This window comes from Diorhabda carinulata, chromosome X, assembly GCF_026250575.1.
Source record: "Diorhabda carinulata isolate Delta chromosome X, icDioCari1.1, whole genome shotgun sequence".
Classification (NCBI taxonomy): Eukaryota; Metazoa; Arthropoda; class Insecta; order Coleoptera; family Chrysomelidae; genus Diorhabda; species Diorhabda carinulata.
This window is the reverse complement of record NC_079472.1, coordinates 56,968,855-56,981,863: the sequence shown is the minus strand read 5'-3', so window position 1 is coordinate 56,981,863 and position 13,009 is coordinate 56,968,855. Positions and strand designations below refer to the sequence as shown.

Here is a 13,009-nt window from a genome sequence, read left to right as displayed (position 1 = left end):
TATGTATATTATATATACATAATTAAAGATGATACCTTAATGGGGTTAAAATTGGCAATCTATAAAACTGACAGAAATATGAAATACAGACAATTTATAATGATGATAAACTTGATTAATGAGGTTAGAGCTCAAAGTAATAAATAAGTCGTTGATAATGGTGCTACGCTGTGATAAGGGCCGTTTTGGATCACCAAAGTATACTTCATCGTAAGAAAAGAAGGACTTGGGACTAGAAGCGAGGACTTAGGACTAGTGGCGATCCGGTATTTTAAGAGAAAGTGGTGTCAAAAAACTGATATATATTTCGATATGATTTTATTTTTTGTTATGTATGAAACATTTACTGAATAAACATCACTGAAAAAAAGCAATTCACCTATTATTATACAAAAGTATAATCATATAAACATAAAAATCACAACTTTGTTCTTACTCACGCCTCAATATAAACATGTTGTAACTTAAGACAAGTTTTTGATTCTATAAAGAGTAAAACTGTTTTACTTTCTTCTAATTATTCTTTTTTTGTTAATTGACGATGCAGTACGCTTTTATAATAAATAGTATGGAGTGCGATAAATATGAAATTCGTATTTTTGTTGACTAATTAATGGAAACAGAAATTAAAAGAAGCCGTTGCAGTAAGTCAAATATATGAAATTGAAGAGGAAGACCCTAATCGTGTTAATACGTTTAAAGATCGTTCGCGCTCATATGATCCACCTGCGTGGAATATTGAGGTTACAAGAAAAGCCACACGAATCAATCAAGATTCAATGGAAACGTCGAGAAAAGGTATGTAAATAGTTCCTTGCTCCGCCGAAATATGGTCGTTTCATTAGACGTAGTTACTTGTGATGATTAAACAAAGGACAATTATCAAATCCCGTCACAAACAGTTCTTACTTCTAAATCATTCCAGATTAACAAACTATCAATACCGATGAACGCTGAATATTAAGGCTTTCTTTATGTACGATTATTTACTAATCAAAATGAACATTACAACACGAAGTTATTAATGGGACACTCTATATATTAAGAAAGTGTGTTATCAGCAGGCAGCATTCCCAAAGTAGACAATCTTCTTTAATCGAATTTCAAAACAAGTCATTGTTTTTGTCATCTCTGGAAGATGTTTAGTCTGCATTTTTCTTTTACAAAATAGACAAAATACAAAAAAAACCACCAACCATTGAACGAATCTTGAGTCATGGGCTGCCAAACATAAAATACTTTAGAATAAATCACAAAGCAGACAAAATTTCTTTTTTCATCACATTCTTCAAGAAAGTTTTATCATTTTTAAACAATGAGAAACAGTGTACGGCCTCTGATATCTGATGTAGTGACCAAATTTTCAATAAATTTCAAAATATATTGAAAATTACTACAAAGCTTCGTCATGAGGAAGCAAGGATAGAAAAGGAATGGTCATGATTATAATTTTCGTCCCATACTATTTTCCTTAAAAAAATATAACGTGGAACAAACTACTCCCCTACATCTTCAAGATATACCGCAACTATATGAAACATTTTTTTTGGAGTTTCTCTGGAGTGTCTAATTATTGCAAAAACATAATTCTTTATTCTAAAGGTCAAATTTGGCAGTGTTGTTCAATGTAGATTCACCTACACGCTGCTTATAATCACTACCATTGATTTTTTTTATATTTGATACCAAGTATTTCAAAATCTCACCTTCGCAACTTGTAATTGTCACTCTATCTAACTGATCATATTCGTAGTTACGTTGTTTGAAAATATCAAAATTATTACACAATTTATTTTTGGTACGAGCGGAATAGTTTGCAAAAATATTTGCCAATTACCAAAGAAATCATTTTTCGTTGGATGCTTAAGGTTAAATGATTTGTACAACATTGTTTATTCTAATGGAATATAATAATTTTTGAAACTTAGATGAACCCAGCTTACGTGGGAGTAACTCAGAACTTGCTTGATTTGGGGTTACTATACACGGATATTTTGTACGCAACAGTAATATACTTCTGGTTAACTCAATACAAGAATTGATGATCTTATCTTTTCTTCTATTACGTACCTACTCTCTGTTTTAATATAGGAAGTCTTCTTCAGATCATTTGTAAACATCTGCTGAGGTGCTTCGTCACGTCACGTCAAAAACTTCTGCGCATTCCAACCATTCACTGTTTATGTACATAAGAACAAAAAACCACAAAAAAATAGTTCAAAAACTTACCTATATGGCAGCAATCCATCTAAAGCTTGTTGTACTGTAGGTGGTGAAGTAAGGGCAAGACCTTTCGAAAGTAATGGTCCGTGGTGCGAGAATATTTCCATCGCTACATTTTCTGCTGCCTCTATGTCGACATCAGCTTCGTCTGTAAAATTATTTTAATCACTAGGAGACGCTCAAGATACCGTGGACTGCCATGCATATAAACGATGCAGTCTTTGATACGGCACGCTAAGAAGAAGAAGAAGACACGCCGCATTCAATAAAAGTGCAAATACTGAAGAAATCGTTCGTTATAAAATAGAAAAAGTTCTAAAATTGATGTCAAGATGAATGAAATTGTAGTATATTTTTTATCCAGAAATAAGGGCGATTCTATTGGGAAAAACATGAATTTCTATTGAAAATTGTGTATCTTTAAATACTGAATGCCACACAAAATGAAAATTTTTTTAGATAATACAACAACATACCGCCATTAATGGGAAACAAAATATCTTTTTTCATCAAACTGGCAGCACACATTCCACCCAGAAACGCCAATTCAGCTTCCAAATGTTTCAAATCATTCTGGGATTGATTACTATCCTGTGGCCATTCGTAACCGATCACCAAACATTTGAAGCCATAAGCAGACAGACGTTCATCTTTCAGATAATCAGAAGCAGTTTCTAGAGAAAAGATGACTTCGTGTCCAGGAAGTATGACGGAATTTGTAGGCCACTGCAATCTAAAACAAAATATCTTTTGAATATTTATAATCAAGAAAAAATATGGATTGATTTATAATCATAGAAATGCCGAAAAAATTTACAAAGATACATTTCTTTAGAATATTTTCGTTTTGAAATGTTTCTTCAAGCTTCATAAATTTTTCATAAATTTTTGAAGGTAGCTGCTCAAATTGGGATATTTTGAGCCTGTATTTTGTGGAAGGTCAAAACACATTTCATCGCCTCAATTTTTGCGATGTTTTTGTAACTTCAATTATTATTCTACATTTCTTTCTATTCTGCACCTGTTTGTTCCAGTCAGATACTCCGTTTTTCATATCCTGTGGTCGTGACGAGCCTGACTTGTCTATTCGGAAGCATGCTGTTGTTCTAAACGTGCATTTTACACAAATATTTTGAGTTGTACCTTCACAACATTCAATTGGTGCATGAATTGAAACCTCAGTTTGCTGTTCAAATGCTGGACTTCGCAAGCCAGATAATTGAGCGCTTTACAACGTTTACCAACATCTTGTTTTCAGATGAAGCTCATTTTCATCTTAATGGACACGTCAACAAACAAAGTTTCCGGTACTGGAGTGCAACCCATCCGAAACACAAACATCAAAAATCCCTACGTTCACCAAGAGTAACCGGTTGCGATGTCAGAACAAGGAGTTGTAGTGCCTTACTTTCTTGAAAATGAAAGTGGATGTACAGTTTCAGTAAATTCAGAGCATTATATGCAGATACTAGACGACTTTTTCATGTTTGAACTGCAAAACTAGTTGTATAGAACTTGATTCGAGTAGGACGGAGCAACTTCGCACACCACTAGATCTGTGCTACGAGTTCTGGCAAATTGATCTTCAGAAGAGGTGACACAAATTGGCCTCCGCGCACTCCAAATTTAATACCTATGGACTTTTTCCGGTGGGTTTATGCCAAATCTATGGTTAACGCTAACAAACCGACTTTCCTGGCACAATTAAAAGAAAATATCCGTCACGGAGTAGCAGTCATCACGGAGAATACATCTTCAGGAAACTTTTCCAATGAACTCTTTTCTTAAAATTATTTTCTAAATGTGAACTTTGTTTTGGGACACCTAGTAGTAAGAAATGAACATTACAGTATGTAATTTAAATAATTTTACCTTCCACTGAACTTATGTAGGACGGGCCAATACGGCATTGGTGGCGAATCACCGTCTTCCACATACATAACTTGATTTTTATCCTTCTGAAAGTCCAGAGCAGGTACGAACAATTGCAGAGAATCTTCGGGTTGAACGGTGGAACAAGCTGGATCGAATTCTAAGCTCATCCATTTAACGCTATCCGGAAACAGTACTCTAAAAATTTAATCATTAATAAATTTAACATCTAAATTATGCGTCAACGTTTTATTAAGCGTACATATTCAAACTATCGTATTTACCTGTAATTAGATACAGTAGCTGGTTTGTAAGGATGTTCGCTTTCAACGAGAGTGTAATGATGGCTAGTAGTTTCGATTTTGTGGTCTAAACTATCGTGATTTGAAGAAGAACTTAAAGTCGACGCAGACTTCATTGTAACACTTGACGTTCCCATCAAATTAAGTGCTGCCACGTGGGGAAGCAGCTCTTGGATCAAATTCAATATATGTACTGCACTCTGAAACGAAACATGTGATTTTTACTAAACTATTACGACACTGCTACGCGGAATAAATATAATTTGAGATTATTTTATTAAAAATTGATTAGGAATCAGATATAACTCACTTTTGAATCGCTGGTTACCAAGGGACTTATATGTGCCAATACTAAAGGAAGTAGGGTAGTTACTATACAAGATTTACTAAGAATGTCTGCAGCAGGAACTTCCTCTACTTTCTCTCTCGCTGATACAAGTAAATTGCTTGCCTTTTGGATGATCGCACTAGTCATCGATAATGCTGCTACACGTGCCTGCTGTTCTAGCTTTGTTGTAGCAGCTCTCCCACTTTCGAGAAGATTACTAAAAAATAATTAATAGTTATAAAGTGGATTATAACAAAAAATGATAATAATAAGATGAAAATATTGAAAATATAATGCCCCAAGAGCTGAGCCCTAGAGCACTCCAGGAGTTGCGTTAATTGCTAAGGACTTAAAACCAAGGTAAGTAACTGTTTTCTATCCGTATAGTATGACATAAAAAAATTGGTAAATGAATCGGTTAAGACAATGTTGGATAGCTTAGTGAGAAAAATGCTATGATCCAAGCAATCAAAGCCTTGGAAAAATCTGAATAGATATCATCCTCAATTGTAACAATACTTCTGAGAGCTGTTTTACTAAGTGGACAAATCTCTTGCTTAATACTGTTATTCGATTTCTAAGAAGACTTTTGTACTTTTTGCATTTTCCTTTCGTTAGAAATATTTATACAAGCTACACCTTCTACTCTCTTCTTGTCTTTTCTTGGAGTACGCTATACCATGATACTTTCTTTGAAACATAATTTCAAAACGAAATTAGTTATAAACTGATTTCAACTTACCTATAATATAAAATGATAGGAATCTGTCCTCTGGTGAGTGTAGTGCCATTAAAACTTAAAGAACAAGTAGAAAATGTGAAAATTGTATTATCAGATCCTTTCACTGAATTCAATCCTCCGTCTCCATTGTTTGTTCTTCCACCATGGTTTCTAAGTCTGATAGCATATTTAATATTTTCCTATATGGAAAAACCATCGAAAATAACAAAAGTAAACAACTTCTACATTAGATTAGAAACTAGATTCACGTTTTATTATGATCATTTCATGATAAAATGACAAGAATGAATTAGAATACAAAAGATTTTTAGTTTCAGAATGATTCATATTAATTGTTTATTTGTAACTAACCTTAATAGCTATGGCGCGATCAAATTTAATTTCAATAATATCTGGAGGAAAATCCTCAGGACCAAATGATCCCCTGGTAATTTCCAAGCTATTCCATCGATGAGAATGAGCATGGCTGTCTACGGTATTGAGGGATGTTGTCTGAAAATAACATGAATTATCACTTTGAATTTCCATCCAAGGTAGAGATAGTCAAGAAATTAATATTTCATTTATATTTCCATGCTTTTTTGTGAATTATACTTATTATTCTAAGCACTATCTGATCAATCGCAACTCAAAAAGAACTTTTTTCATAAGTCAAGATGAGAAGGTATGTATTTTATCGGTACTATGTTTTGTTTGTAACAAGTTGATTTTTGTTTGCTCTATGTTTCTAGTTAAGCGTCTGTACACTTTGCATAGAACGCAGATTGAAATTATGCCCAGCACAAATCTAAATTTTTGGTTTGCATGTGAAAAAGTTGACGCTCGAAGCTGCGCAACGTCTCTTTTCCAATAGCTGCCCAAATATTTGTTGGATTATAACTTAAGGATATTATCATATAAACATTTATAGTCTTTAATGAAGTGAAGCAATTTTCAAGTTCAATCAACTAAACTTAAACCTGCTTTGCCAAGCGTACTTATAACAACCGAACTGCTACACGGCAGGCGTATTTCAACAGCTTATATGCTATGGTAAAACGGAAAAAATGTACCAAGAACCAAAATGTTCCATTCATAAACACTATTTCTTATAGTTACATCGATAGAGTAAGTCATTTGCATTAGAAAATCGGTTGAATTGTATCAATCTTTTGGTAGTTCGCAACATTTACAGAAATAGTGATCTACCCAGAACCCTCTACATTCTATCACCCCTCCAACCATTTCAAATCATTTAAATGGTTCCATTAAATTTTGAAGATTTCAATTTTGCCTGTAAAAGCAGGTGATGTCTAAGACACTTTCTCTATCATTCTCTCTACAGCTTATGTGTGACATGGAAACAGAATCCATATAGAACATCGTTTGTGTGCTTGCTAAAATGGGCTATTCGCTTAGTTCAAAATGAAGCCATTCACTTAGTTCAAAATGCTGTCAACCAATCATCATATGTGATAACTACAAAATTTATTTTAAGTTTCTAAATGTTACATTTTTACAAAATAACTAAAAATTTTCGACTAATTTTAACTCTACCAAAATATGATATAGACACTGACAATTTTTTATTTATATTAATCAATAGATCACCTTCATCATGAATATCAAAATAAGAATAAAATCAAACTAGAACTTTGTTCTAATAAGAAAAATTAATTTTCTCTCTAATCAATAATAAACATAAACTTATTAAAAGGTTTAAGAAATAAGATGTAAGAAATTGAACAAATTTATTTTAGGTACAGTAAATACTTTTATGCGTAATTTGATTTCTTGACTCAAAGCTAAATCTCGAAGATGACGTGAATATCATTTAGCATACAAAGCAATATATTCTTCAGGTGTAAGAAATATCCATTTCTTTCTATTATCGGATCTGTGAGATCTAAGATCATGGAAAAACTAGATCCTTGGGCCATTCCTAATAAATGATTAGAGCCATTTAAGCAAGATGGTTTCATTTTAATACAAAACCAAGTCGATGCATAGACCATAATCACCAATAAGCAAGGAAGTTTTGACTAAGTTGTATCAAAATGTTTTTCGGATATTTATTGAAGGTTGCTGAATACAAACTCAAAACTCGATTAGCACAAGTAATTCATCTAGAATGGGCCAAGTGTCCTGGATTTCTTTTTGATAAATCGAGTGAGAAATTTCTCCAGAAAAATCTCTTAGCTCTGTTGTTGAATGATCTAAAAACTTACTTACAAGCTGCGCTATTGCTCCGGTTTGTCATCCTATATTCACCATAGTCAATAATAACTACCAGGGAAATCATCAGAGATAATATAATATATCCAAAGGTTCCAGCTCTGGGATAAACGTGTCCTGAATATTTGAATGCTTCTTAATCACATTACATCACATCTTTTTTATTCAATAGTCTCATATGTAATGGTTTTATCCTTTCAGATCATCAAAACAAATTCCATCAATATCATTTCTGACTAAGTTGTTTTGATATTTTTATCTTATTACTTCTATCTATAATTTTGAGCTTTTCCTCTTGAGTAATTATCCCAGAGAACCGCATTGACAATATTTCTGCAGCTCTCTCTAAAACTCCTATTCTATCACATACTTAAACCAAGTTGTTTATATTGATTGACATTAAAGATGTGCTGGGAATAGTTAATGTTTTTGGAGGAGGTTGCTAGGTATTTGGAGGAACGGATCCACGATCTGCTTGACCTTTTTTCTACATCTAAATCATACTGTCTTTTATTTTGTATCTTTTTGCAACTCGTTTTTCTAAGATCTACACCCGCAATATCCATTTTTATTTTCCGGTGGTGGTGATTTATTAAAAATCTCGCTCTTTTGTATGAATCTTATCTAAGTACAAGCATTCGTCGAATCAGAACATTTGAGAAAACTTATGTAAGAAAATTTATTTTGAGTTTCATTCCAAAATAATTGGATCCCGTCTGGGCAATATTATTTTGTTTTCTTTCATAACATCACAATATATGTGGGCAAAAATGTGAGTTTTTTGAAATCTGCAAAAACTTTTTCTGGTGAAATTTATCGTTATTTCTACTACATACGTTTTTGAAAATTCGGTTGATTAAAAATGGAAAATTCACTCACATCTTCCAAGAGTTCCAGTTCATACTCATAATGTCCAATACCTCCGTAAACCCCAACTCCAAGTATGGAAATTCCTGGCCGGTCAACTTGGAAACAAATCGCGTCGGGGGAGCCGTTTCCAGTATTCCAAGTTCTTGATTGATTCGTTCTTGTAAAACGAGAAGGAGTCATGTGTAACGTTCGGCCATATGTACCTTGCAGGTCTTCCTAAAAACGACCATCAATAGAATGTACCATCAATTTTAACATTAAAATAAAGACTTACCTCAGACGAACTACATTGATGCACAAGCTCAGCTAAAACTCTCGCAAGTAAATGACAACAAAATTTAGAAAGGTCTGATGAATAAGATACCGTACTCTTTTGCAAACATCTAACCACCGAATTGGATGCTAGATTGATTAAGCATTCCAAAACGTCACTCCATTGCCATGAAATATTTGAAAGTGATTCAATCTGAAAATATTTCCATATAGTATCAAAAATGTTAAGTGATTGTTCCTAATAAAAACGATTTCATATTTACTTGCAACAAGTTTCAAGCTGAGTTTCAATTCACTGGCCAAGTGACATATCATTTGAAAGGTAATTTATTCCCCTACACACACTTTTTTATTTATGGAATGATTGAAGATATTTTACATTCTACTAATTTTTTTGTTGAACCTTAGCAATAACACAAATGAATGATAAAAGAAAAGACACAATAAAATGATACAATATGCTTCCTTATATTCGCAAATACTTCCGATATAAGTAATTGACATTCTTGTACAATTTTCTCTCGTATTTCTGCAAGATTTGCAGGCGGGGCATCGTAAAATTTTGAATTTTGAAAATTCAAAAAGCGAGAGATCTGGTCGACCAATTCTACCAATTCCAAGTCTTGGAAAGCTTTGAAAATGTCTCACATGTCTTTCCTAAGCCGTGCTGAGTCCTGCTAGATGGTTAGTTGATCTCTTGTGTCAGTAATTATTGCAACAATAACTTTTAATCCAACTTCTCCAATCAAGATGTAACAGATGGCGTTAATTTGAAATGTCTTATAACCTAAAGACGAAACGACCTGGGAATAGGATCATTGTCTTCCTTAAGCTAAAATTGTTCCAGAAACAACTAAATAACTTCATCAGGGAGTTACAGCTGACACTTTAATATATTCTTGACTATACAGGGTGTCCCACGACGAATTAAAACTATCTATATATGGCAAAATATTTATAGTAAAATCATGAAAATTTCTACGTTTGGGTTCTCGGATACGATCTTTTTAACTGAAATATTTTCAAAGATGGCCTATTTCCGGTTCCACCTGTTCTAACTGTCATTAGTCAATTGTTGATACCTTCGAAAATCGTTCAAATGGCTCGTTTTCAATTTAATAAGGAAGATTATGTAAATTTGCTTTTAATACATGGTGAATGTGACAAAATTGTTACAAGAACATATACACTACAACGTAATGACAGTTTAATAAGTGTCATTTATTACAAAGCCTACTAAAATAATACATAAAAAATTAAAACTTGTTCAAAAATACAATAACCTCAAATATCTCGGAAACCAATAAAAGTTGGAATAGGATTAGTAAATACAATTTGATTTGATTTTTTTTACAAACTTTGACAAGATAAATACTTTTTTTTTCTTAGTGCTTGTATCAACGGATCAAAATAAAATTTAGACTACACGTGCATCTCTAAAAACATTTAATATCTTGAAAACGATTAGGTTTAGGTATAGAAAAGTATACATGAATTTGCCTTATTTTTTATCCCTGAATGCATTAAAGTAGAAAAAACCGGGTGGTTCTATTTAAAAAAAAAAACAAGAAATTTGATATTTATAAAATTAAACTTTGAACACTTTTTATACACATCCTGTATAAAATGAAACATTTTTCAACATAGATTCAAATACATCTGATCTTGCTAAAAGCAACCGAATAAAAACCATTTTCATATCTTTAAGGGTATCCTTGTAAAAAAATAATTTATAACAACGGTAAAATTTTTTACAAAAAAATTAATAACTCAAAAAGTATGCATTTTTCAAAAAAGTTTTTAGACAAAAGTATACTAAAATTTCACGTAGATTTCAAAAATGTACTAGTATACAGTGTGTTCTATTCTAAATAACAAAGTTATATAGCCGACTATTTTAGATATAAAGATCGTATCCGAAGACCCAAACGTAAAAAATTGATGATTTTACTTCAAGTATTTTGCCATATACAGATAGTTTTAACTCGTCGTGGGACACCCTGTATAGTTTGCCATTCGGGTTCACAGTCTAATTATCTGCAAAGTGGATAAGTGAAAAATGTCGTTTCGCAAATAACCAGAAATTTCCGGATATTTTACTAAGCCCCTAATTATAACTAAACCAGAAAACTTTTTAATCTATTTCTTATTTGTGAGAATAATTTTCATTATACGTGATTTACTTCTAAAATTTTGCTAGGTCTGAGTCGCCTTTCTATTTGCCTCCAAAACTATAAAATCAACAATTACTTCATCTAAAAAACGTTGATAAAGATCAGTGATCATTTGGATGCTCACGATATATGCATTTGTGGTAAATATGCTATTCTGATCCCGTGCACATAATATCCAAATGAAGGGAAGACCAATCCACCTGGTTTCAGTTTCCATTACCAATATCTTCTGGTATTCGCGCATTATTATCACTGTTGATGTTTGCCATATTCATGCTTAGATAATCATTCACTTCACCTTACTTCTGATTCATCGCTGATCTCATCTGACTCCTATCAACTGTATTCTGATGGCCATTATTGAAAATATTCACAACGACTCACTTATACGATTGTCAAACAAAAACTAAGTGAGTGCTTCGAACGTTTTTACCCACCCTAAGATGTGAAGTAGAAATAGGACAATACTTTCTAACCTTCCTGTCCAATTTGCCTCACAACATCTTAATAAGGTTGAGGTCGGTCAAGATAAATGTTTCGATGATCAAGCCCTGGCCAGAACACACTACATTTTCCTGTAGTCGCCCTTATCGGGTTTACACATAGATTTAACATCCGTTTTTCCATTGACATTCTTCTCTTAGACCCAAAAACTTCAAACTTTGGCTTATCACTCCATACAACTCTCTCCTACGCTTCACGCGTCTAATTTATATGCTCTTTGGCCCACTACAACCTCTCAATTTTATTTTAAAAGAGGTTCCTTCATTATCATCCTTCCAAAAAGGCCAGCTTCTCTCAATCTCCTTTAGAGATTTAGAAGTTCTCCCATATTCGTTGAACTGAGCTGTTATCTCTGGACCGCTGAGTCGTCGATCATATTTATCAATATAGTAAGTTTATCTTCGGTGGTTGTGGTTTTTCTACCTAGACTATGAACACTTACGATTAATGCGCAAGTTTCAACCGATAGTTTCTTGGTTTACTCATTTTAAAATTAAAACCTCTTAGCTTGAGAGAACGAAAAAAATTAGTATACACAAATAGATGGCTTGGTCGGTATTTGCAAGTTTTAACGTGTCGCACTCATTAACATTAAACACTAATCGTATAAAGTAAACAACGGATACAGATTTTTTGATTTGTAAGACGACGTTTCAACCTTCTCTTGACAATATGAACGACAAATTTGTTGGTGTATTTTTTTGAAAGTTAATGAATGGATTACGGGGTGGGCAATAACTTTTGACCCGTAGTGTTCACATCTTCATGTTGGAAGTCGGAAGCTTCTCATACAACTCTCCTAGATTATATGTTATGTATAACTAGCTGGACCCTGTAGAACAAGTTATAATAATAGTTGTTATTTCTTGGCGCCATATGAATCTGAAGTTGGTTTCTAGTAGTACTGCTCCCATATTTGTTCAAAAAACTTTACAGAAGAAGTAATAGTGCTCAAATAAACTGACTTAGTTTAGGAAAACCTAAAATAATTTCCACCAAACATAACCCTCAAACGTTAATTTCATTTAGAATAAATAATGTATTCAAATTCATACTAACTTGACTCTTATAACTCATTTGTTCAACTAAAACTGGATAATGGTGAGAATCCGAGGTACTCATCATGGGTAACCCAGTGTTATCAGAAGGACTTAATCCTCTCAGCAAAGCGCTCTCAGAACAAACGGTTTGACCGATTAATGGAAAAGTACTTCTTAATCGTACATTTGATGCGCAAAGTGCGCAAAGAACGGCACTCAATAATCGCTGACTGTTGTTGTATATAAATTGACCATCATCCTACAAACAAAATAACAAACATCAATTTTATCAATGTACTGTAATTTGCGGAATACATGAAAGGAATAAAGCACCTGCACATTGTCATGAACCAAAAATAGTTCAAATATTTTACCATATTTTTAATTTGTTACACAATCTATACAGCATATACTTCAAATTTGAAGACGCCATGTTGTTCAGTATTTATTTGATATGCCTTTGCGCA

General features: G+C 33.0%; 1 protein-coding gene across 2 annotated transcripts in view; it reads right to left on the bottom strand.

Annotated features, from left to right (window-relative positions):
- Window positions 1–13,009, bottom strand: part of LOC130902314 (E3 ubiquitin-protein ligase MYCBP2) — a 167,842-nt gene that overhangs the window by 134,209 nt on the left and 20,624 nt on the right. For both annotated transcript variants that reach the window (XM_057814371.1, XM_057814372.1), the window contains exons 15-24: window positions 12,562–12,801; window positions 8,826–9,017; window positions 8,561–8,767; window positions 5,819–5,959; window positions 5,468–5,646; window positions 4,708–4,942; window positions 4,380–4,597; window positions 4,096–4,293; window positions 2,700–2,956; window positions 2,230–2,371 (exon numbers count right to left, since the gene is read on the bottom strand). In XM_057814371.1, the coding sequence (XP_057670354.1) occupies window positions 2,230–2,371; window positions 2,700–2,956; window positions 4,096–4,293; window positions 4,380–4,597; window positions 4,708–4,942; window positions 5,468–5,646; window positions 5,819–5,959; window positions 8,561–8,767; window positions 8,826–9,017; window positions 12,562–12,801 (2,009 nt within the window). The remainder of the gene's footprint in view (window positions 1–2,229; window positions 2,372–2,699; window positions 2,957–4,095; window positions 4,294–4,379; window positions 4,598–4,707; window positions 4,943–5,467; window positions 5,647–5,818; window positions 5,960–8,560; window positions 8,768–8,825; window positions 9,018–12,561; window positions 12,802–13,009) is intronic.